Genomic DNA, 26,181 nt, shown 5'->3' with positions numbered 1-26,181 from the left:
TATGGGCATGCGCAACCGCCTCGACGGCAATAATATGTCAGGACAACGCAATATCCCCCCTGAAAACGGGGAACAGCCCGAGCAACCACCCTTGGAGGCCCCAGGGGCAGCTGCCCCCGGTGCTGGGCCTAGCCCAGCCGAAGAGATGGAGACCCAATCGCCTCACAATGAGCCCATCCCCACCGAGAGTGACGAGGCCTGTGGACCCCCAGAAGTCTCCAGGCCTAACTTCCAGGGCCTCAACCAGACCTTCGAGGAAGCCAGAGCAAGCGGAGGCTACAGCCCACCTCCTGAGGAAGCCATGCCCTTCGAGGTCGAGCAGCCCAGCTTGGGAGGTTTCTGGCCTACCCAGGAGCAGCCTGGGTTCCCCATTGGGCCCCCTGCAGGCCTCGAGGCCTTCAGCCCAGCACTCATGGAGCCCGGAACCTTCAGGGGTGAAAGACCAGGCCTGGGAGGATACAGTCCTCCACCAGAAGAAGCTATGCCCTTTGAGTTTGACCAGCCTACCCAGGGAGTCTGCAGCCAACCTCTCTTGCAGGTCCCAGACCTTGCTCCGGGAGGCCCAGGTGCAAGGGTCCCTGGAGCTCCTCCAGAGGAGCCCAGAGTCCTCCAGCCTGCAAATGCTGGCTTCAGAGGAGGATATAGCCCTCCCCCTGAGGAGACTATGCCATTTGAGCTTGATAGAGAAGCATTTGGGGATGACAGCCCACCTCCCGGGCTCCCCCGAGTTATCCCACAAGTCGTCGGTGGCAGCCAGTTCACGGCAATCGCGGTCCCGAGTGCGGTCAGCCTCGCTCCCTCCGCAAACGCGCCACCCCTCTGGGTCCCAGGCGCCATCGGCAGCCCAGCCGGAGAAGCTATCAGACCTGCTTCTAACTTCGCAGTCGATAGCCCCCCGATGGAGATCTCCGGACCCCCGCTCGAGATTGGCAGCGCCCCCATTGGGGTCGACGACGCTCCCGTCAACATGGACAGCCCCCCAATCGCGAATGACGGCCCGCCCATCGAGGTCTCCGGAGCCCCAGATAAGAGAGAGCGAGCAGAGAGACCCCCAGTTGAGGGAGAAGCAGCCGAGATGGAAGGAGGCTCGGCTACCGCTGCTGCGGAGGAAGGAAAAGTCCCCTCTCCAGGGGACGGATCCCCTACCGCCTCAGCCGATCCCGATCCCGACATCCGGGCAGACCCTGCCGACCCAGCGGATCCTGACACCGGAGCAGCCCCTGCAGCCTCAGCAGATGCAGACGCCGGGGCAGACCCTGACGCCGGGGCAGACCCTGACGCCCCAGTCGATCCGGACGCTGGGGCAGACCCTGCCACGCCAGCAGATCCTGATGCCGGGGCAGACCCTGCCGTTCCAGCCGCTTCCGACACCGCCCAGGGAGCCCCAGTTGATCCAGATGCCGGGGGAGCCCCGGTCGCCCCAGCCGATCAAGACGCCGGGACAGCTCCCGCCATCCCAGCTGAAAAAGATGCCGCCGAGGGAGCCCCAGCTGAAAAAGATGCCGCCGAGGGAGCCCCAGCTGAAAAAGATGCCGCCCAGGGAGCCCCAACTGATCCAGATGTCCAGGGAGCCCCTGTCACCCCAGCAGATCCGGGCACCGGGGCAGCTTCTGTCGCCCCAAAAGATCCTGGTGCCAGGAGAGTCCCTGCTGCCCCAGCAAAACCAATCCCCAGGGCAGTCACTGCAGCCCGTATCCCTCCTGCCGCCAGAGCAGCCGCTGCCGCCCGGGCAGCCGCTGCAGCCCGGGCAGCCACTGCCGGCTATGTCTCAGGGGCCAGACGCAATCTCCATCACCTTAGACCCCCCAGCCCCGAGATCCAGGCTGCTGACCCGCCTACTCCGCGGCCTACTCGGGCGTCTGCCTGGCAGGTTAGGGCTGAGCGTGGCCGAGGCTGCAGCAGGTACGAGGAGGAGGCAATCGGCGACGACGATTCCTCCAGCGATGAGTCCGAAGATGGGACCTCCGGCTGCTTCCAGTGGTTGCAGCGCCGAAATCGCCGTCGCCGAAAGCCCCGGCGCAACTTACTCCGCAACTTCCTCGTGCAAGCCTTCGGAGGCTGCTTCGGTCTTTCTGAGAGTCCCCAGCCCAAAGCTGCCACGAGCCCCACCAAGGTCAAGAAGGTATCTCTGGCAGAGAAGCGCAGACAGATACGCAAAGAAGCCATTGAGATGCGCGCCCAGAAGCGCGCAGCGAAGAAACGCAGCAAGCTCATCGACAAGCAACTTCAGGGCGAGAAGATGGGTTACATGTGTACACACCGCCTGCTGCTTCTAGGTAATGCGGCGGACTCTGCCTGTGGGCAGCAGGGCCGCCAGGGTACCCGGGGAGGGGGTGGCAGGGTTGCCCGGTGGGTTTTGGGGCTCAACAGTGGGAGGAGGGGTCCGGACAAAGGCGGGAAGATCCTGCTAGAAGTTCAAGGGAGGGACCCTAACTTTGCCCTGGGAGCGGGAGGGATTTGGGTGGGTTCGGGTGGCCGAAGTATGTGCCCTCCAGGGAGAAAAGTGAAGCCGAGCGACACTGGGGGTCGTTTCCGGCTGGAGAGGCCAGCGCCAGCGCCAGCGACCGTAAGCTGGACAGGCGGGGGCTTCAGGTGAGCCAGGAACTGCCGGGGAGGGGCCTCTGGTCTCCCCTGGCTATGTTGGTTGGGGTCATGGTGGGCTGGGGTCATTGGGGAAGGCGCGTCCCCGCCTCGCCTGGCACGGCTGCTTTGACTCAGTCAGCTTGTTGTTGGTGTGTGTTGGTGTCCATATTTTGTGTCCGCCTGTGCATGTTACGCTCAAGTGTTCCCCAGTTCCCATCCCCAGCACCCCCAAATTACCCGCCGACTGTGTACTTGTACCTGAGAACAGGCTGTCTTGTGATTTGCGCCATGGCGCGGGCAAAAACTTTCCGTGTTCACGCACTCCAGTGGTACCTGTGCGCGGTCGCTCTGCAGCGAGCGGCGCGAAAATGCAGGGAGAGGTGGCGGGGCATCCTGGGTAATGCGCTGGGCCGCTGGCCGGGGGAAGAGGGGTCGCTTCTCGCGGGCCTCCATAACCTTTTTCCTGTATGTCTTTCTCTCTTTTTCCCTTTGCGCTAAGCGTTTCCTCACTTCTCATTCGTTCGCCAAACCCTCCCGCCTTTACGGTTGAAAAACCAGACACACAGGTATCTGGGGCTCTGGGGCTGCAAACATAATTTCTGTATTCTCCACACACTCTCCTTACCTGGTGGGAGGCTGGAGGGGGCGGGGGGAACACAACCCACTGTTGGCAAGTCCAGATCCAAAACCACAAGGGACTGGTTCTGAGGGGGTGGGCGTGGCTATGTTTTTAAAATATGATATAATTATTTTTACTAGCGAAGAGCCCGAGGTAAGCCAATCATTTACACTTATACAAGGAATACAGTAGGAGGGGCTTGGTTTAAAAAAATGGGAGTTGGTGTTGGGAGTGGAATGTCTTGTGTTGAAATACAATTAAAATTTAAAAAAAAAAATTAAATGTTCCAAATGCATTTTAAGTATGTGGACAAAGTATGGAAAACTGTGACTATGACTTATGATATGTGTTTGCATGTGAATTTTTTCAAGCAGCTTTAGCTGGGGGCAAAAGGCTTACAGGTAAGGTCTTCTGCCAATAGGCTTTGAATAAATAAATAAATAAATAAAAGGGTCTTGTTGATTAAACTTAAAATACTATCATCTAGAAGAATGCTTCTGGAGGCCCTCACCTCCCCCGCTCCACCTTTCCCCAGCTCTCAGTGCCCCCATCCCTCTACAGGCCCTTCCCTCCACTGCAGACAACTTATGTCAAATCTGGGATATTAACTCTTTTTGCCACAGTTAAGTAAAGCATCAGTTAACACTGGTCTGAATCTGTGACTTAAATGAAATTTGAAAAGTAAAGCTCCATAATCAACTTTTGTGTTTACTAAGACCTTTCAAGGGATTTCAAGATCACAATTTCTCATGCTGTGCTACATTTGTTTGTTAAATATTTTAAAATATGTGATGGTTTTTATTAATGACAGTATTGACATAACTGTGCTGCTGTTATGTGTCTCCTGCAAATCACAGTTTTCCATGTTATCATCTTATTTATGCCTTCCTGGGGAAACAATGACATTATCATTCACCCAAAAACATAAAAAGGAAGTAGTTTGAAATTTCAGATATCCCAAAGCCACAGAACCTTCAATGACAGTGTACTGATTTTGCCATTACAGACCCACTTCGATATTTCAAGCTTAGTTCTGGGAAGCAAACTTGTGAACTGGGAGGAGGGAGGGACACAACTGGTTACAGATAGGAGATCCAAGTGATGGTGCCCACCTGACCCCTACTTGGCAAATTGACAATGTCCCTTACATGTTGGAGCCTCAGTTGCCATATTTGAGAAATTAAGCTTCTTCCTAGCAAATCTTCACTAAGCTGTCCTCTCAAGAATGGGGGCTCATACCATTATGCAACCATCAATCCTGCAGCAAACTGTTCATATCTGGGGTCAGGAATTAAAAATTTTAGAAGTTTCCCTTTACTCCTCTTTAATTTGTCTTCAGGGGAAAAAAATTAAACATAAGAAGGAAAAATGTTAGGATACTTTTGCTCCTTGGGTCTTGGTAGTCAAGCAAGTTGGGATATAGCATTGTACAGAAAACAAGCTGATATACGTTGGGCCAAAGCTGGCCTGTGTTACCTGCTTCCTGAAACCATAGCAGTGTAGCTTGTCAAACCAGGCTACTTTCCCAGCAGGCTGGCTTCATCTTGCTGAAGTGACAAGAGAGGTATCCCATCTGGGCCTGAGTTATTGACTGAGGAGAGAGCAAAGAGGAAGAATAAAGACTTAGTTAAACTTAGGATAAGAACTTTTTGCTAAATTTCTAGTCCCAACACGTGAAACAAGACATCCACACATTCCTACCACTGAAAATGCAGGTCAGGTGTCATCTTTTGACATGGTTTCTACTTTGTGCCATTCATATTCATCCATTGCTTTAAAAATGTGTTGTTTACGTGCATATGCTTCCTATTTTTATTGCCCAAATACCTTACCCTCATTACAAAGAATGTTAAAAAGATAGAAACCAATAACATTTTGTTGGTTTCTATCTGATAATACATTATTTCCATGTTTTGTTGCCTTTTTAAATAATTTTGGTGGGCTACACTTTTTTTTGTTTTTCTTGTTTAACTTCATTCAGAAGTGACTCCTTGTTTTAAGAATTGAAGAGGGCTACTAGATCAGTTTCTTCAGTTCTGCTGCATTTATTAAAATTGTACAGGCAAATGCTATATATAATTATGGCCATTCTGCTAGGACACTTTATGCAGTGAATCACAATTAATTGTATGATAATTTATTTATGTTGCCAGGTGCAACAGTGATGTGCGGCCCACCTTGTAGAAGCATTCTTACTTTTTCTTTCTTTTTTTTTTTTTAATACAGCTATTTCCCATATTTAGAATGCCTCCACTGAGCTGTTTGGTGCAGAGGGAAAGGCATGGCTTATCAGGTTACAAAATTTTAGAGTTAAAGAGATCTTTATTATTTTCCCTTCTCTCTCTCCCCCAATAGTATCCATGCTTCTCAGAGGCTGAAATTCTGTCCTGCTTTTTAAAATCTAAATCCCCATAAATAAAAATAATAAATAAATAACAATAAAAATAATAATAAATAATAATAATAAATATTTTTTTCATATGGATAGCTTAATTTTTTAAATTTTCCCACATTTTCCACCATGAAAAACTGGTTTTAAGCAAAGAGAATTAGTGCTATCTCCTTTCTGTACATCCCCTCCTGACTTGAAAGTGAAAATCTCACTGTTCTCAATATTGTTGGTGACTAGTAATGATAATAATAACACTTTCAGATTGCATTTTACATTTTTAAAAGTCTTCTATCTAGGCACATTAGTCCTTTGAAACAGTTCTGGGCAATAAAAACATAATAGGACCCCATTTCATGGTCAAATAAAAAAAGAAAAAATATCAGGGACTTTTTTTCAGAGACTTCAAAGGTAAGTAAAGGACCTGAGGTTTCTATTTCAGATACCATAATGCTTACCAAAAACATGGTAATAAGCTGTATGGCATTATTTAAGTGTAAAGCATGATTGCTGTAAATGTGTTCTGTGCTCCTAAAATCCCTTGTCAGTGACAGGTGTCTAGTAGTCTGTTGCTTTCTGAATTACAGCCAGGCCCTACCAGATCCCTGGTTATAAATGTCCATTGAGTGTACATGAAATGTGAGCTACCCATTTCTGAGATACCTGTCATTGCTATGGTGATATTTAATTTCCACATTTGCTTGAACTCATCTGCCAGCATGGCAGCACTGCAGTCTTAGTTTATTTGCAGATTTTTTTTTAATTCATCAGTAGTTTTCTTTAGCAGAGTCTAAAACTTTTCTTTTTACTCAGGTTTCCAATTATAATAATAATAGTAATAATAATAATAAATATTATTTCCAATAATAGTAATAATTATTATTTTAAAATAAAATGCAGTTGCTTTTACACATAGCTCCTCTACATACCTACCTGTGCAGTATTAGGGTGTTTAGAACTCTCTGGACCTAATGAGACTATTAAAATAATGGCATAATATTTTTCATAGTTTTTTTCTGTTTTAAAAGTAGTCCTTGCTCTTAATTCAGGGATAATTCCCATTTAGAAAGAAATTACCTTTGTTTATGCAGAAAGGTTGATATTAAACAAAAATAAATTTCTTTTTAGAGAAAATAACCTAATGTACCAGATTTTAAATTCCCAGCATGCCCCATTTTTCAGAGTCAATTTCCACTCTGAAATTCACAAACAAACACACACACACACACACACACACACACCACCCCATCCCACCCCCAGTAAAATGGCAGCTCTTCCAATGCCTCTGCACAAAATACCTTTTAGGAGACACATAAAAAGCAAATGAAAATTGATTTCTAAATTTCTTGGGGTTTTGGTTTTTGTTGTTTGTCTAAAGCAAAGATGGGGTTCTTCCCAAACCTAACCTGCCCCTTCTAAGGCTTTAATGAATTGCAAAATTGACATGTTATTTGCCCATTTTAATATTAACTTTCTCAGGAGGAGGAGTTTTCGAAATAGAAAGGACAGAGCCAATTGATGCAGCAGGGTCTCACCATTAATTAAAGCAACCAAAGGGAACTAAAAGCAGTGGTGAATCTAATTAACCTTCTCTACCCCTGGTGGCCCCCCACAATAGGAACATGAATCCTCACACCCACCATAACAGATTTCATTGAATTGGACTAGATGAATCTTTGATAAGATCAAGCTCTCTTTAGGGAGTGAGAGAAAAATGGCTCCCTTTTTGGAGTGCTACTGAGGAATCTTCAAGTCCAAAGGAGCCTCTTCACAACTTAGAAAGACCAGTGGGAATCTCAGATGCCAACTGGCCATGCGGTAGGGCTAGACCTGGCCCTTGAACAAGGCGGGTTTCCAAAACAACTGGGAGGAGTTTGTTTTTTGGTTTTTTTTTTTTTTTTTAATTCCTCTAAAAAGAAAGCAAGATACCAGACATGAAATGACTTTGGAGAAATCTCTAGAAGGCTTTTGAAGGATATTCAGCTCAGTAACTGGCCCCCAAATATTAAGTGTTATTTTTAGAAAATTTCTTTTCTTCCTTGATTTTTTTTTTTCTCCCTGCACAGGTGAGGGTGTGGTTCAGCTTTACTCTGTATCTCACAGGAGACTGTTCACTTCCAAGATCTAGAAGTAGCAGGAACCTCTGTCTCCCTTTCTGTCTCTACATTTCAGAGTACACTCTTTGTAACATTTTGTAAATGAAGCTCTACTCAAGCAGTGGACAAATGGCACCTTATCAAATTTATGATTGAAAGTGAAGTCACTTTCAGGTGGGCAACGTGGCATAGAGACGAAGGGATAGCTATTTTACTAGTCCTGAGAAGGTCTCACCCATTACCCTGCTTACCCCTTCCCCTTTCTCTTGCTCATTATTAGCTTCTGTCTGTAAATCAGTTCAATACTGTGACTTATCCCAAGGACTTGAGCTTGAATTGTTCTATGATTTTTACACGTTTAAAAAAAAAAAAAAAGCGTCTTTAGTTTCCTTCCCAGCAGCTAGATGGTGACGAAGGCCAGACGGTGGGAATTGAAGAGGACAAGACCTCCAAGAAAGAGGTAGGGAACCACACAGAAAATGCATTTCTTTTATATTGTCAATCATCACACACACACACTGTTGAGGCATTGGGTGCTTTGGTCCCTAACAAGTAGAAGACACACACCTTTCAGTTAGAATGACTTAAGCAGTCTTACACATGTGACAACTGGGAGTTGTAACAAGGGAAGATTGTTAGACAAGCAGCCTGTGACAGGGGAGGGTGCCTCTGCTGTACTTACTGAGAGGTAAAAACCCCAGATGCCTTGCAGAGTAATTGTTAAACCTCAAGAGAATTCACAAGTATTCCGATTTGTGGAGTTCTGCCCACAGACCTTGAACATCGGATCTTACTAAGTGTGTTTTAATGATTCAATTTGGGGTGAGGAGAGAGGTATAAAGGTACTATAAATTGCTATTCGATTTCAAATTTATGATGAGTCAGTCAATGTTTCCGACACTGTCACACATTATGTGTGGGGGACAGAGTAAGTACTTTAAATTTCCTCTAATGAGTTGATAATGGGGAAGAAAAACCTCATGTACCTACTTTCTCAGAAGTGTCACTATGAAGCTTTCACAAGCTCAGTGTCACTGCCAAGGGAGTGCCACTTCTTGCAAAGAAATCAGAATGTAGCCAGCAAGAGATTCACTCTGGTTCTTGCCTCTCCACTCAATCAAAAGATCACAACACCTCTCTCCTCTTTCCTATAGGAGTAATTTGTCTTGTATCAAACTGATTGCTAATATGTAAATTACTATGAAGTTTTTTTTACAGGGAACCTGTATCCAGGTAAGTTTGAAGCTGAGGGATTTTTGAAAAAGCAAACAGAAAACGATAATGCTTATGATGATACACAGACATTAAGGCCAGGCATTGAGATACAGTCTGGGAACCAAGAAGGGCTGCTTAATACACCTTTGTCAAAGGAAATAGGCACAAGTGTCCTGCATCCTAGCTAGTATCTATCCAAAGTCCCTGGACTTCTGGGACCCCCATATCCGAGCCTCAGTTTCTAGAGCTGTAAAAGTAACTGGTTGATTTAGTTGATGCAAAACAAAACAAACAAACAACAACAACAACAAAAATCTATCAAGGATAGATGGTCTTACTTGAGAAGTGTGTAAGTACCTACTCAAGTTGCTGGGACTTGAACACATCCTTTCAAAAACATACTGTTTGTAATCTGCACCTATCTATTGCAATCCACAAGTGTCCAGAGAATTTAAACAGAAGCCCTATGGGCTCCACCTAAAAAAGGCATACCTTATTTATAACTGGCCCCTTGATTTCTCCCCCCACAGTGGGCTTTTGATATCTTAGGAAGTGTCCATCTAATTCCTGTATATTTGCTGAAGGACATTTAATTAACTTATTATAACTTATTATATACATCATTCAAAGGTTCTTCTGCCCACTGCCACCAAAATATGAATGCTTTAATGACTGGCTTTAGAAGGGCCTAGAGATGGAGAAGGTTAGTTGGTATTTCAGGTGGCCACTAGATGGTGAGACAGTATAAGACAAAGGAAAGGTGACACAGCTATAGTACAAAGGAGAGGGGACAAGAGGAATCAGCAAAGATGGGGAAGAGTCCTAATTCACATTCACCACTTCCTCCCACCCCAGGATGGAACCCCAAATTAAATAGGCTGCATATCTTTAATCAGACTCAGGTTTTAGCTTTTAGGCTGTGACTTCTCTCTGTTAGCTATATGCTGGGATTTTAGGAGCACTTTGGGGGATTCTTCTCGATAGAGGGGTCCTCCAAGCAGCTCCATTAACATTTTATCATGGAGGTAGGGTTGTCCAATGCACTGTAGGACATTTAGCAGCATCTCTGCCCTCTAGACATCAATCACAGACACACCCCACCCTACTGCCCACAACCACCACACATGTGACAACACAAACTGTTTTCATTCATAGCCAAATAGCACCCCTGGTTGAGAAGCACTGCACCAACATTATCCACACCCAGTTCAGGGGAAGTTAGAGGTCATGGGTGTCATAAGTTCCACATCTTACAAAAGTCTTCAGAGGGAAGATTGTCCCTCCAGTTAGTTCTAACCAGTTGACAATGTTCATACTTAACTTTGGCGACCACATTCTTGGGTAGAAGCAAATTCCAGAAATCTCAGAGAAGGTTAGCCAGGGAATTACTTCAAAGAAGTAAGCTATAAATTGATCTAAGACTCTGGTCAGCCAAGTCAGCCCCTCAGCTAATCAGTGGGTGAGTGGAGTCAGGCTGTGATGTGGACCCTGTTTGCTGGATCTCCTTATTCCTAGGCCACAGGGAGCCAGCCTACCATATGAAGGTGACTTGTCACCTTTAACTGGTAGTTGGGACAGTGGAAGGATGCCTCTGAATGACTATACTGAAGAAGTTAAAATAAATTTTTTCAGAAAGAAAACGTAGTGCCCATTTCTCCCATCTAAGGTTCTATGCCCAATATCTCTTAGCATAATCAGAGAATAGGACTAAATGGTGATTTTAAACAGTGGTCTCCCCACACCTCCACCCACTTATAACTAATCTGACTCTCCCAAATAACCATTATGGAAGGAAACTTATTACTTATTTATTCTATTTGAAGGCGAAAATATTTTATTTTTGCCCCCATGTGGTCTTTATTCAACAGAGTATTCAGCTATTACACATGCATCAGGATTTTATTTTATTTTATTTGGTGTTGGGAATGGAACCTAGGGCTTAACAAATGCTAAACCTACACCCTGTTTCTGAGCTAACTCCAGCCCTAATCTTTTTAAAACAGGTTTTTTTTTTTTTTAATTTTTATTTTTTGTTTGTTTTTTTCCCTTAGAAAGTTTGGAATTTGTACCTCTAACTTCATTGCAAAGGCCAGAAAAGTAAAAATAAAAGATAGTAACCACTCTCCACTCCACAGAGGCACATGGATTTAAACACTTTGTTTGGGGGAGGGGGTTGTTGTTGTTGTTTGTGGTGCTGGGGATTGAACCCAGGCTCCAGGCACTCTACCACTGAGCCACAAACCCAGCCCTAGCTTTTAGGATTAGGATTAGGGGCAGAAATGGTTGTTAGTTTGGCAAATTACATATTGGACTTGTGAAATTAAAAGGATTATTTGAAATAAAATCTTGTCTTCAGACTAGTTTGCTATGCCCTAGGTTCAGCTGAGCAAAGAGCCCCTTAACTATGATACCTCCTTATTACAGAGTACTAGAAGTTATTCAAGGCAAGCTTTCAGATTGTTGATTTTGACATTTTGCCTGGGACCAAGTACAATCTCTTTCCAAGGAAATGCTTAGAAGACTCCAGGCGGAACCCAAAAACAAATGCCCCAGACGTTAGGGGAAAATTTTTTTGAAGTGGATTGCCAGAAAACTTGTAGCTTATTTCTAATTAAGAATTGATGTGATTTTTTTTTTTTTTTTTTGGTTGTTAAAAAGGAAAGTATAGTAACTAATTTTGTTTTGCAAAACAAATGGCCAGGCAGGCAGGATTTCAGATGGACACTTTTGGAGGGCTCCCCTTTCCAAGGGGGAGGCTCTGGCAAAGTCCCTCATGGGATCTAGTACCTGTGTAACGCTTAGGAAATTGTCTGTTCTAGGGTAGTTTGGGTTTTGAGCTTACTGTGATTACACCATGTTTCCCCAGTGGGGAAGAGTCAAATCAATGAGGAAAGAGGTAAACAGAGGCTGCCCAACTTTTGGGGGCTCTAGGATAGTGGAAAGAGAGCACTGGCTTAGAAACTGGGGGTGGGAGTCACATCCCTATGACCTTGGTGATTCTAGCACTTAGTTCTATGATTCCATGCATTTGCCAAGTGACATCTAGAGAAGGCAAAATTTTGATTCTTAAAAGTATTGACAGTATTTATGATGATTCTGCTGAGTATTCCTGGGGTTCTGCCATGGTCAGAGAAGGGGCCTACATTTGATGGTCCAAGGGGCAGCCAGCGTGTGCTTCTGCATTCAACTTTTTAAATACACAAGTGTACATAAAGTTCTGTGATGTTGAGGTAGAGCTAGGGAAGGGGACTCAGGATAGAAACTCTTTCTCAGGTGGAGAGCAGATCTTAAACTCCTGCATCCATCTTGGTCCAAGACTCAGACAGACAGGTGGCACCCACAACTTTGATCCCCCATGTCAAGATCTGACTTGAGATTTTAAGGCAGCTCCAACAGGAAGTCAAATCTGCTGGGAGGAGGAGGAGGACCTGCAGGTTACCTTGTGTGGAAAAGGGGTTTTCCTCATCTTCCTCAGTAGTTTGCAAAGTTCAGAAATGGGGAGACAGAAATCAGCCTCCTGAGGAATTCCCTACTTTTTCTTTCTTGGTTTGTGCTCATTCATATTTCTTCTCTCTTTCTCTCTCTCTCTCTCCCTCCACCTCCCCTTTCCTGAATTTTTTTTTTTTATTAATAGGATCCTTATTAGGGAAGGGGCTTTCTGGTAAGAAATACATTTTCTTTTATTTTCTTTCTTTCTTTTTTAATGGAAAGAAATGAGAAAACCAACTATTCAGGGGTGGGAACTAGAAACAATAAAATAAAGCCAGACTCTTAGAAATGGCTGGCAGATGGCGCTCGGCTTTCACTGTTGAGATCCTAGCTCTTCAGAACTCTTCTTGCCCTGTGCCAGCGCCCAAAGCTCAGCTGCACATCCCCCTCCCTGATCCTCCTTCCCAGGAAGCAGGCAGCCCCTGATCCTCTGGCCTGGGGTATTCTTTAAAGGTTTCAATGGAGCAATTTATCTGAGGACAGATCCTGGTATTTTAATTAGTGGCTTTGTGGACCTTAGTTAGCTGCAGGAAAACACAGTAGGGGGTGACCTCCAAATTCACAGTTCCTGGCCCTGATTCTGCTGGGAACCACTTTGAGACCTTGGGCAAATTTCTTGGTCTCCTGGGTCCCTTCCAGTTTTCCTCTTATGTTAAAACTTTTCTTTGTGTGTGTGTGAAAAGTTTAAGTAGAAGAGTTTTGTCAGTACACACACACACACACACACACACACACACACACACACACGCCACCCCACCTCTACACACCACACCACCCCCACACACCTATGAGTATCTGTTCCAAAGTGGCAGATTTGTATAAGAATCAAAGTGGGACCATCTTTTGTCCTTTGGTAAATAATTAACAATTCCTGGTCCCTTTCACTGGGAGCAGAGGTGCAAGGAACTTTCTTTCCCACCACAATCCAGGGCTAAAAAAGACAAAGGAGAAGAGGTCCTGCTTCCATCTGGGGAACCCAAAGAGCCTCCCTAGGGAGGGAGCATTTGAGACCCTGTGGGAAGATGAGGCAGAGGAGGGAGTAGAATTTGGGTACATATGAAATGCCTGTTTACAGAAATTTTTTTAAGGGCCTCTGAGATTTCAAGGCTAAATTTGAATTTCTGTCCTTTCCTCAGTACCTCCTATTCCTTAGTACTTCAGCCCCCTGCCTCCGCCATGCCAGGATATTCTCGTGATGTTTAATTTTCCCTGTCCAAGAACGAGACCCCCTCTCCATCTCGGGTACCTCACTGAACTTGGGGCAGGCCCCTTTGGCTTCTTGTTTCCAGCGAAAGGGAAGCTGGAGCTGATGCGTCTGGGCCTAAATCCCTTGGTTCCAAGAACAGGTATTATTACCTTTTCCTTTTATCCTCTTTCCCACCCTTCCTGGGGGGGCTCCTGCTTTTTGGCCCTGAATTCTGATTCAGGCAGGTTAGCCACCCCCATGTAGGTGCCATGGTAGATGGTGGGACACAGGTAGGCAGCTCTTTCTAGCACCTTCCCTGGCCCAATGGAGCTGCTCCCCACCAGAGGTCAGCAGAGAGCTAGAATAGCTGGTTGTGTTCACAGGAAAGTGGGGACCACTTAGAATTCTCTAGACCAAATGTAGGAAAAAACCTTGGCAGAAAAAGAGACCCACATTTTTGGGGTGTTTGGAGTTGGAGTTAGCTCCATTTTGGGTCCCTGGGGTCTTGGTTTTAACACCATTCCTGCTATCCTGGACTTTTGGGGGGCAGGGAACTTTGCTCTGTTATTTGATGGGTTTCTTTGCCAGTCCCCCCTCCAAATGCCCAAATCTTCTCTTGTAGGGGACCACACCCACTTAGAACTCTCCTTCATGGGGCCAGACTGCCCACTTTCTCTTCCTCTAGATCTTGGAACCCACACTTGGGCCTGGCCCTTTTTCTTCTAGAAATTGTATTTATTGTTAAAATGACATTATAAATATTACAGGAAATCCCCCTACCCTGCCCTTATCCTGCTATGATTATTTCTCCTTATCTCATGTTCTTTACCCACACGTATGGATGTTTTTAAGAAGGGTATTTATTAACTATGGTATGTAAAAAATTTTGTATTTAGCACCCCCACCCCATTGCCTGCCCCAGACACACATTATAGGCCAGTTTCCTGAGGAGTCACCCAGGTCCGCCCTTGTTGCTTACAGTCTTTGACTGATTCAGTCCTTTTACTGAGGTGGGAAAAGTTAAAACCAACTCCATTTGTTCTTAATTGTAGAAGGAAAGAAAGAGAAGAGAAGGTACAAAAGGAAAAAGATAAATAAGCCCAGAGGTGAAAAAAGAAAGTTTTGAAGGAGTGGGAAAGAAGGAACAAAGAGAAAGAAAGAGGTGAAAAGTCACCTTTGCCAAGTTCAGCTTTAAGTACCAGATGGGTTTCCTGCCCTCTAGAAACTTGCAGTCTGCTAGAGAGGATCAGATTGCAAATAACTAAAGCTGCTCTAGGCAGAGCTGGAGAATTGCCAAATGGGAGTGGGGGGGGGGGGAGCTCAACAGGTGGTGGGGCATCAGCCCTTCCTGTCCCACCACCCCACAAGGCCATGTGGGTTCTAGGAGCCATGGAGGAGAACAGGATGGGGCCACCTGAGTCCTCTCAGCTCTAGCCATTGCCCTCTCTGCTGATCATAAAGTGATTGTTTCATTTTTGTCTTATTTTGAAATTAGGAATACCCTTCCCTTGTCCCACAATCTGATTTTTCCAAGTGTTTTCACATCCTTATCCCACTTAGTGGTTTTGTTTTGTTTTAAGAAATCTGACACACAATGGACCTTTTTGTCCTTTAAAAAATAAATCTAATCTTCATGAATCTTTTTATTAAATAATCACCCAGAACAAAACAAAGCCAAAGCCTTAGGTTAAAGGCAAACTGTATACTAAGTGGACATCTCTGAAGTACAGGACATCCTTTGAATTTTACGCTAAATTCTTATTGTTTTCTCGTTCTTTCTTTTCTTTCTACTCTTTCACCTTGAAAAACAAGTATGTTCATTAGAGAGGGTAGATAATGAGGGAAGGTGAAGGGAAGAGGGGATGAGGCAGAAGAGGCAGCTCAGCCAGATGCAAATCTGGAGCAGCATGGGTGTGGAGGATATTGCCTCAGCTGCTTCTTTGTGACCTGTGCTTTATTCATAAGCTCAAGTGAAACAAACAAACAAACAATAAAAATCCTGTCCTGGATGGTTACAATAGGATTCCATTCTCTGAAGTTGGGGGCTTTTGTTTGAAGCACAGCCACAGGGGCCAAAGGGGTTTCCCAGGCTGACCCTCTCAGCTCCTTCTCATGGGTGAGCCTCCCAGACCAGGAAAAGCTCCCTCTCTTTCCCAGTGCCAGGAGTTAGAAATGTGTTGATAATTGATTTGAGCAGAATTTGTATTGCTTTGAGACTTAGTAGAATAGCCAATTAGGGGCCAGTGCAGGGAGGAAGAAACAATTGCTGTTCTAATAGCCAAGAAAGAGACCTCACCACAAAGATGGTCACACAATGGGCCTTGTGTGACATCTGGAATTACTGGGGAGTCAGGGGTCATGGTGGTTCTTTAGGAAGGAGGAAAGAAATAGTGTTGGGAAGTGTTTAATAGAAATTTAGAATAAAATGACATGCCCGATTTAGGAAAAGAGTATATCCATCATAGTTCCAAATGAAAACAGTTGTCACAGTTACTTTTTCAAGTTTTTGACCATTGGCAGGTCTGAGGTTTCTCGCACGAGAGGGTAACGTCCAACTTGGCAAAGAGCATGGAATACTGGCTAGTCTGTGGCACACATGCACCCATTTTCCCTCACTGATAAGTTATTCCTAATTTTTAGTTAACTTATAAATCAAAATAGCCTTGTTTCCTCTTTGCCTCTCTAGTAGCACCTCTCAGCACGCAGTAGCTGCTCAAGAATCTGCTACGCCTCTCAGGAGGATGAGTCCTTGCCGGTCTGGTGAGTTTGCCTTAATTTGGGCATTTTTATTCATTCATTCATTCATTCATTCAATATACACAAGTTGAGTTCACAACATGTGCCCCTCCCAATGGGGAAGACAAAAGTGTAAGACATTGCTGCCCCCTTCTTGGTCCACAGTCAAAACCAAAGCTAGGAAGTTAAGGAGGGTGGTCAGTTTCTACAAAGGGATCATACTGAGAGTAGATAGCAACAATTAAGAGGATGGAATGATGGTCAAAAGACATGTTTCATCAGCTTTCAAGAGATCTCCAACCTAGCTGAGCAAACCAAATCAGAGCTTACATAAAATTATTGTGAGTACTGAAAATTAAAATGCACAAAACCCAGAAGGATCTACTTGGGTCAAAACAAACAACCTTGTCTAGACATTTGACAGGCACAGCCATTCAAATTTCCATGCCAGTCTGAGGCTGAAAGTCTGAACAGGAACAGCAGTGAACAGCAGTGACGAATGCCATCTAGCTACAGGGTAGGCCTTGGCCTTTGTTGATACCTTGTCAGAGAGGTTCTGGTGCTGGCCTTGCTTCCAGAAGGGGTTCCAGAGCCTAGCTTAGGGATGGTACTGAGAGCTGCTTTCAGCTTCCCTCTTTCATTTCTTCTCTATCTGGAGCCAAACTATGTCTTCTAGAATCTTCCAGGTCTAAATTGAAATTCCCTTAGCAGGTGGGTCCAAATTCTTCCACTTAACCATAGGATCTTCTGTCCATGTCAAGGATCAGGGCTCTGCTGGTGGGATGGGGAATGTCTAAGGTTTGCAGGCAGAGGTCCTGGAGTACCAGAATGTTCTCTTAGCTCCAGCCCTCCAGCTTAGCCTCACTCCTCTATGTTAGCTCCCGCAGTCCCTCTTAGATGCTGAGCTCTGGGCCTCTCTTCCTGTTTTCTGAAACAGACATATTCTGTATTCAGATACTCATTAATTCCTAGTCTGTGGAAAGAACAGCATAATTTTAGTCTCCAGAATTTTATTTCCAGTTTCCCATCCACAGATACTCATCTGTTATCTTTGGAGTGACATCTTATCTATACACCTCTGCATTGTTCAGCACATGATATATGAGTTTTATATATTTTTAAAATATGCATGCGTATATACAGATAGGTTTTTTAATATTATAAACAAATCAGGGAAAGTTGTTTTGTGTGAATGGCTGAACTGAAGGTACTCCTAGATGAGTTTTGTTCAACAAGGAGTGAAATTCAGATTGGTAACATTATTAAAAATTGGCTTCTCCTTGAAAAGCACCACCCCCAAAGGGAACTGAAAGAGAAATGCCTGAATCTTGTGTTCAGGGTGCTTAGGGATGAGTCCTTGGCCAATTTGAGAAGGGGAGGTTTGGCCCCAGGCCTCCTTACCTCCCGGCAGGGGCTGTGTTCTGTTCAGTTAATCCCATTAGCTGGCAAAGGCTTAGAGGGTTACTCTTAAGGGACATTTGCATTTTAATAAAGAGCTCTGTGAGGTAAAAAGCTGAGCAAGTCACATTTTTAATAACGGGGTCTTTAGGAGGAAAATTCAAAAAGAGATCATTGGGTGGAATGGGGAGAGTGCTTTGGGGGCAGTCACCTGCCCTCCACACTCCCCTTTCCTCTGCCCAGGGCTATGTCTGCCCAGCACACCCAATTCAGTAAGTGGGCTTTCCTCCTTGTGACCCAGGACACAGGGACCCCTGCATCCCCCCAAAGCAGCAGTCCCTTGGTGTTGCTTCTGCAAGTGAATACCCCCACAAGAATGGCAGTTGGGTCCCAGTTGCTGCCCTTCAGCGCGGCCTTACTCATTCCGCTCAGGCCGGTAACAACAGGCCCCAGGCTTCTCAACATCCAGGGCTGTGACACACAGAACAGTCAGGAAATAAAAGAGGCACGAGTACTGTATAGTTGCTCTGCTTTCTTTAAAAAATAAATAAAAAGAAAGATCCGGGGGTGTAGGGAGAAGGAAACAGGGGATCAAACCAGCACACAGCTGCTGAACAATCAGCCCCCCACTGTCCTGTGGTTGTCACCTGGGAGACACTGGTGCCCAGCAGCCTTGGGATTGACTTCACACCTCAGTCCTGAGTTGCTGGGAGCTGTCTGAACAGCCAGTGAGCCAGTGGAGGGAGGCCTGGTTTGCTGTTACCTTTCCAGATGTTGGCATGCCCTTTTAGGAACCCAGAAGCCTACCAATCCAGCTCCCCAGTGTAGCTTAAAAGGGGCCTTTCCAAGATGCATGGTCTTTAGGAAAAGGAAATTAAACTAATGTTGAAAGCTCCAGACATAGGTTTCCTTAAAATAAAAGCAGTTGAAGGCTAGGATGAATATTATGAATCCCTCTAGTAATATGTATTTGCATATGTCCCATGAGTTCTAACAGCAGAGTTCAATATTGCTGGGGGAGGTAGATTCTTTTGTTTTGCCTTTTTTAATGTTACCCACCTGAAACATGCCTTTCAGGATGTTCGGTTTTGGCTAACGGGATTAGAATAACAGCGTCATGAAATGAGATGAAACTCCAGACAGACCCCTAAATACTGCAGCGTCCACTGTGCACAGCAAACATGCCCCTTGTACAGCTTGGTGACACTCATCTAGGAGCAGGGTGATCAGCTATGCATATAAGTTATGGCTTTATTTCACACACAAGCAGGCAGGCTGCCCACGACACCAGACAAGCAGTCACAGCTCTCCCGGAGCATGAGAGGCACTTGGGTTTTATCTTCCAGATCAGACCTCTCCACTTCCTTCAAAATACCTTCTTCCTATCCCTTAGCTAAGTCAGCAGGGAGAGTCAGCCTCTAAGTTTTGCTAAATCGTGTGCCCTGACAGTGACTTGTAATTAGGAGACCCTGCGTGGAGCTGAAGCCCCGCGGCAGCAGCACCACCACGGTTCTGGTTCCCGGTTCCCCGGTGAAAATGGCCTCGGCAGCACCTTGCTGCCAACAGAGGCCGGCGCAAAACACGGATTTCTCCCTATCCTCCCAAGCTTAGGATTCTGTTTAGAATGCTCTGCTTCCAGCTGCAATTCCCATCACCAAAGGGCCTGATTTTAAGCAGAAAAAAGGACCACTTTAGCCAGTGAGTGATGGGAAGAGGGATGGAGAGAGGGTCATTTCAACAGCAGCCAAAGCAGCTGTGCCATTTCCCTGACAGCTTTTTAATTATGATGAAAGAACAAGATGGTTTGGTTTTTACAGAGAGGCTTGTGGTAGGGGAGAGGAGGGGACCTCTGAAGGGGATGTGGGGTGCAGAGTACAAAGCGCCTGTCACTGAGGAGTGATGGGTGTGCTTGGAGGGAATCCAAACCTTCCCTACCCTCCGAACAGCACCAGCCAGGTCTTCGGGCCACCTTGCTGTGACAGAAAGGGCCTGAAGAGCAAAGAGGAGCAACTTGCTGGTGCTGGTTACTCCCTTTCCCCTCAGGAGGCAGGAAGATGTGCTTCCCACCCACAGGCCAGACCTCAGCAACCCCGGCTAGAGGGCTTTCACAACACCCCATTGTTGAAATCATGTTCTTTAATGTCAGGTGCTAAATCAGATGCATGGTTCTTGTGGACATTCAAGGGCCTTGGAGCTAGAGGTAGAGTTAAGCCAGCAGGCCTGGGGACTGACATTGGAACATACAGAGGCAGTGTTTTAGTGCTGTGGAAAGAGCTGAAGAAGATGTGAAGAGGTCACACTCAACCCAGGCAAGAATGAGGGAAGGCCCCCACATCCCCTTCCATCTCTGATCTGTAATCTTATTCTAGTCTCAGGCATAGGCACCAGTGGCTTGCTTGCTCCAGTGGGTCTTTTTGTATGTCTGAGAAATAAAAGTGAATCCTAGACACTCTCAGAGCTGGAAGGAGGCTTGGCTTCTGGAATGAGAAAGTAAGGAAAGAGTATCAGGCAGCTGTGGGATCCTAGGGAGGAAGAGAACAGAAAGGAAGAAATAGACATAGAAGGTGAATCATTTGGGGCTTTCTGTTGCCTCCCTTCCCAGTTTTAGGGCTCCTTCCTGCATGCAGCAGAGACTGCAGGCTGTGCTGAGAGCCTCTGCCGAGGACTGCATAGAGCAGGAGAGGCGGCTGGAGCCCGCTCGGCTCGGCTGCCTTTGTGTGGTGGCGAGGTACGCGCAGTGACTATGTTAGAAGCTCTGTGGGCTGCGGATAGCCCCCCGGCCTTGAATTCAACCCTAACTGTCGGGATTTGCCACCCCCCACCTCTAGAGGCACACCGTGCAGCAACCTCCCCAAACAGTTGTGATTTTGTGATTTTTCTGGGGTTCCTTTTTCCCCCTCACTCAATTGCCAGGCTGCTAAGACACTTGTAATTTTGATTATTATTAACGGGCAGCTGATAATGAAACAGCAGGGACTTAGGGCTTTGTGGTAGGTGAATTATGGACATTTACAAGTAAAGCCACTTTATTTCTACACTTAATCAGAGGATTAACAAGCAGAATACAACATCTGCAGAGTCTTACAGGGAGGAGTGGTCCTGGAGCCGGTGAGGCAGCACTGCAGGCAAACAGCTCTCTCCCCAGAACAACTGCAGCCTCTCTGCCCGAGCCAAGTCCCATCACACATGTGTCCCCGGTCCCCGTGCACAGAGATTCTGCCTGTCACAGAGGTGGAGAAACAGTGATCTCGCTGATTTTAATGGACCAGTTTAGGGGAAAACACTTTTAAAACATGTTAGAAACCATCTTTTTTCCTTTTTCTACATGGAAAGCAATATTGAGGCTGGCTTTTCAGTCCAGAGAGAGAAGGCTGCAAGGCGGCATCCTGGTTATGGCCTTCAGGCTGCTTGGATGCTTCATTGTGGAAGGATTGTAGTTTAGAGAAAGAGGGGGAAATCCACACAAAATCAGTTATAGAGGTGTATTCAGCCTGGGGGTCAGAGGAAGTCCATGTCAACAGATTTTGTATTTGCAGTATCCAAATAAGAAAAGTATTTAGGATGTGTGCCATATTAAAAATAAGTAGGCATTTTGTTTTTTGAGAAACAGTAAGGTGACCTGCTAATGTGAGATAGTAGGGACTGTAATCATGTGTGAAGAACTGGTCTCATTTTTCATGTCAGAATTAATATTGGTTGAGATTAGATGGCTTCTTAATTTAAACCATTTACATTCTATAGTGCACAGAAAAGAAGGGCTCTCAGCTGCTTCCTGGCAGCAGCAAAGCCGAATAAATAAGGATAATATAACCCCAAAGACCCACTCTTTCATTTGTCGCTTCGCTCTTGTAAATTTTGAGTCATTTAAGCACAACCTAAAAACTCATTTTCATTGCTAGAAATCTGTAGCATGTCGTGCTCTTCTAAGGGCTCTTCGGCTTCACATTTCCTATTCTGGTGCCCTTTTCTGACTTGAGCTTTTATCGTCTTGACACCAAAGCATTTAGTCAGTTTGGTTGAAAGTTCAATTATGAAAAAGCATCTGGATGTTTTGTCTACAAATCAACCAGTTTGCCTGAATGTTTGAGTCCACCAGCTCATCAGTCCACTGCCCCCAAGCTACCCTAGCATAGCCCAAATGCTGAGGTAAACTTCTTTGAGGGAATCACAGAAGCAGATCTCCAAGCCAGTGAGTGCGAGGAAGGGAGCAGATGCCGAGACAAGGTGCCCCCTCTGCAGTAGCCATCCGAAGTTGCTGCAGGGGGGCTATGGGGATGGTGGGGACGAAGGAGCAGGCAGGTCTCTACCACAGTTGCAGCCACAGCCGTAGAGAAAAAAACAATGGGGAGAAGAATCTTTATGGCTAGACCCTCAGCAACATCATTATCCGAATCAAGATTTGTGTAGTGCCTGCAGCCATCTTAGAATTTAAAGGAGGATGAAGCCACCCACCTTCATTTTGTCTTAGGTTACAACCAGCTCAATCTAGCTAGTGAAAAATAAAGATGAGAAGTCTTCTTTTATAGAAAAAGGAAAATGTCCATGATTTCTTTCCTTGAGAAAGCTAATCACCCCTCCCCATCCTTATCTCAAAGTCACCAATGTTGAGACTAGATAATTAATTTTTTCTCTTTTTCCTCATCTTCATAGACAATTTGGACTCTTAAAATTGCCCCCTCCGCCCCCGCCTGAGATCACTCAATGCAGTAAAAAGCCAGGCAGGTGGGAAGAAGGGAGGTAGAAGAGGGAGGTAAAAGAGGGGTAAGGGCTTTATGGCACTTGTGCAGGTTGTTTCTGTTTGCAGACAGCTCATTCCAAAGGAGAGCATTCATAGTTCCCCGCACACTGTTCCTGATCAATCTCACTTCACTTCCCTCTGGGGTACAGACCTCCAAAGCCAGTCTTGATCCTTTATTTTTATGTTAGCAATCACAATACCCTGAAAACATGTTTTTAGCAGTTTAGCATGCACCGAGAATTCCAGGGGAAAAAAGGGTCAAGAATTGATGACTTAGATTTAATACTAGTCCCATTAAGCAGAACTTAGAATTCTAATAATGGATCTTTGCTAGACAAATCAATGACACGTTTCTGAAAGGAAAAGAGTGACAGCTGGCTGATTTTACAGAATCATCAGGTATTGGGAGGAAGGTTAGCAAGGGTTCAATTACTGTGAACCACAGGGGTGTGTGTGTATATTTGTTTCTCTGTGGTTTTCAGGCTTCTTTTTTTTTTTTTTTTCATTTGCAAATTTGTTGTTTTGCTTTCCAGTTTTTAGAAATTATGCATCTATATTTTTTCTCTCAAAATCTCTTCTTTCTTTGGCATCCATTTTAAAGAAACTAAATATTTTGTGGTAGGCTTCTATTCTTTAACCATTATCTTAGTTCCCTTTCTTCCTTTGTTTTTTTAGACAGAGTTCCCCTCTATATTCGTTCTTTACTCTCCACCCAGTAAATCTAGTAGATGTGTAATTTTGCCAAGTTAAGAAATACACATTTATTGAACACATTTAAGAATGTGCAAAGTTAATGAAATATAAAAGTATTTTCCACTCTAGTTAAAATAGTTGAGTCTACTCAAGGATCACACCAGTCAACAATTTTAATAGTCTTTCAACTAACTCATGGCATTATTGCGATGGTATATTTAAAATAATCACTGGTTAAAATTAATAGAAGACTTTAAGAAATTCACTTTTCAGGCTGAAACAACTTAAGGTCATCTGTTCTGAGGTGTGCTTCTCAGTGGCCTGGGTTAAGTAACACTGATTTGGGGGCTTTTAGACTTCGGGCTGCCCTTAACAGGTATAAGTAAATGGAAAATCCATTTAACTTAAAGAGCAGATGTCTCTTGGTCCCAAAGTTGCATATCAACTTCGTTAGTATGGTTCAGCCATCTGGCACCATCTTGACTCAAGATAGGGGTCTAGGGCCTTTGTTGCCCATGCAGTGAACACAAAGAGCTCCCTCTAGGTCTCTCCTGACTTGACACAACCCAGATGCACCTTCTTGCTTCCTTTTCCTGACCAGGGCCCTGTGCTTTGGCTCATCTCTGACTTTTCAGAGCCACCTGGTGCCAGTATGCAGACATCGCTCCACTACCCCAAGGTGTGGTGTTCGGCCCCAACCTCCCTCCTCCCATTGCCACATTCTCAGGAAGGTCTGCCACCTTTGTGTGTGACTGCTGATTCCTCACCTCAGGTCCCATAGGGAGCTGGTGAAAGCTTCGCCTTGTACCCCTACCCTCAAGGTGTTCATATCTTCCATAGGTGAAAGGTCAGTTTTCCAGAGTCTTTTATTTCTTGGTATTATGTCATTACAACCCTGAGATAAAAATAGGTATAATTAGTATGTTACAGATTAGACTCTGCATTTCTGGCTTTGTGTCCCTTCTTCTAATAATACCAATTTTGGTGACACATTTCCTAGAATTCTGGGCTTGCTTCTATCACCAAAATCCTCCAATAGTCCAACTGTAGGAAAGACCTGTTTACCCTAGAACCTAGGAGGATTTGGTCACATTAGATTTCTTTTCCCTCTTTTCCTTGCAGGTCCACCTCCATTTTCTTGTTCTTTGATCAGGCAGCCTCAGCTCCATTTTCCCCCAACACTGACATTTTTGTGAAGCCTCAGCACACATGTTCATCTGTGCCTACGGCAAAGGCTCTTTCCTGGTTGGCTCTAGAGTCACCACCAGTTAATTGGGAAAAAATTTGAGTTAGGCATCACAATTTCAGCCAAGCTGGGCATACAATGAGTACACCTGTCACTCTAGCCAGTGTCCAAAATTCGGCCCCATGGATGACAGCTGTAGCATTTTTTCAGCATGAGCAATTCAGTATTTAATGTTCCTTAGAAAAAATAAATCATTCCAAGCTGCTACTGTTCACCTATTAGCCCTTAGGGGATTTCTGGGGAGTTGGGGAGAGGATCCATAATTCACTTGGCTAATAGGGATAATGTGCCCTTCCCAATTCTGCCTTTTATTATTGTTATTGCTATTAATTACTTTTTGCGGTTCTTGGTCAATTCTCTTAAAAGGCAATTTCTCACATAAGGAGAACAGGCTAGAAAAACATCTTCCGTAGCTGCAGGCCTCCAGAATGAGAAGTCAGGTCTTCTTTTCATTTCATTTATATTTTTACCTGAGTAGTATAGGTACTGCTTTCCATGGTCAGTGGCGCCCATTTCTTTTCTCTTTCCATGGTAGTTTAAATTAACTTGTCATCCTAGACACGTCTTAATTTAAGATTAAGTGCTGGAAAAAAAAAAAGTTCATCATTCAGACCTTCTCTTTTCATGTAAATATCCCTCCAGAGCAGCACACATTTTAAACATGTCCTCCCAGTAACTGGCCCTTCTGTTGCCTGGATCCTAATAAATGAATTGGCCATCTGCAATTAGTCCACATTGTACAAAGTGTTTGAAGGCCGAGTCCTCTGCCTTCTGAAAGAAATTGGCTATATTTAGTTTATAAAGCAAGTCTGCTTTGTGTTCTTTGTAAAGTCAACGACATTCTTTCAATTTTTTTTGGTGTAATTAGCACAAAAGAAGTTGTAACCTGAGAAGGTAGTAGGGACTAAAGCAACTGAGAAGAATGTTCAAGAAAGTGGTCTGAGGCAGTTTTCCCAGTACTGGGCAGTATATAGAGACCCTAGACATGACTATGGATAGAACTGAAGTCTGCAGTGCAAAAAACATCCCCTTTTCATCTGATCCCCAGCCTGGTTGCAAGAGCTTGTTGCTTTGGCTGCATGATTCACTCTTCCTTGTAACTTTCTCAAAGACCTCAGAAAGCCACAGTGCCATGTGGGCTCTGCTATTGTTGAGCGGACTCCTCACAAGTCAGGCAGAGTGCAATTCATGCTGCCAAACTCTCTCAAGCAAGGGAGTGAGGGCATAGCTTCTGGGCTCCCCAGCAAACACTGAAGTTTGGCCAAATAGAAATTTAGTGGAAACAGTGCAATAGCAGGCTGCTGCTTGTGGATAGCCACCTGGCAGGGAGGACCCAGCCTTTCTTTTAGGGACGCTGTCCCCCACAACATAAAAAGTCAGGGAAATAGCTGAAGCTAAACTATAAATTACACATTTTTCCATTAAGTGCAATTTAAAGTTTCTCTTATCCAAGGAAATTTTGTCGGAACCTCAGCTTCACCTGTCTGGTTGAACCAGGTGATTTTCCTGTTGTTATTTATTTAGTATTGTTGGATCAACAGAGCAATCAATGAAGGAAGGCTTCAGAAAGATCCAATTACCCTCATATTGTGTGCTATGGTTTTAAGCAGATGTGCTATGGTTTTAAGCACATTGACCACTGCACCCCTACATTAGTTTTAATTGTTGGATATTAAGAAAAATTTCATATGACCATGTAGTTGATTTCAAGACTTCTGAAATGAAGTTTAACATCATGTTTAGTTTTGAATGCAAGTTTAAGTTTACTTTGTGGTTGAATTTATGAACTAGTG

The 26,181-nt window shown here is 44.8% G+C and overlaps 1 protein-coding gene and 1 long non-coding RNA gene across 8 annotated transcripts in view; one reads left to right on the top strand and one right to left on the bottom strand.

The window, feature by feature from the left end:
• LOC124085315 (uncharacterized) overlaps window positions 1-26,181 on the bottom strand; it is a 31,753-nt gene that overhangs the window by 2,218 nt on the left and 3,354 nt on the right. Inside the window, exons 2-4 of one of the 7 annotated variants that reach the window (XR_006849408.2) lie at window positions 24,859-24,971; window positions 23,910-24,037; window positions 4,679-4,793 (exon numbers count right to left, since the gene is read on the bottom strand). This is a non-coding gene — a long non-coding RNA (uncharacterized LOC124085315). The other 6 variants (XR_006849410.1, XR_006849412.2, XR_006849409.2 and 3 more) reach the window with 6 other exon arrangements.
• On the top strand, window positions 53-2,276 carry LOC124085311 (protein ALEX). The gene has a single exon (XM_046432893.1). It carries the CDS (start codon window positions 168-170, stop codon window positions 2,274-2,276), a length of 2,109 nt encoding a protein of 702 aa, XP_046288849.1. The 5' UTR covers window positions 53-167.

This window comes from Marmota monax, unplaced genomic scaffold (genome assembly GCF_021218885.2).
Source record: "Marmota monax isolate L192 unplaced genomic scaffold, Marmota_monax_Labrador192_F-V1.1 WCK01_AAM20220418_F8-fsc00014, whole genome shotgun sequence".
In the NCBI taxonomy this organism is placed as follows: Eukaryota; Metazoa; Chordata; class Mammalia; order Rodentia; family Sciuridae; genus Marmota; species Marmota monax.
Note: the sequence above shows the minus strand (reverse complement) of the source record. Positions and strands in the feature narration are given on the sequence as shown.

Excerpts from the sequence above, each read along its gene's own strand:
- LOC124085311 (XM_046432893.1), top strand. The coding sequence starts at position 168 with ATGAGCCCATCCCCACCGAGAGTGACGAGGCCTGTGGACCCCCAGAAG.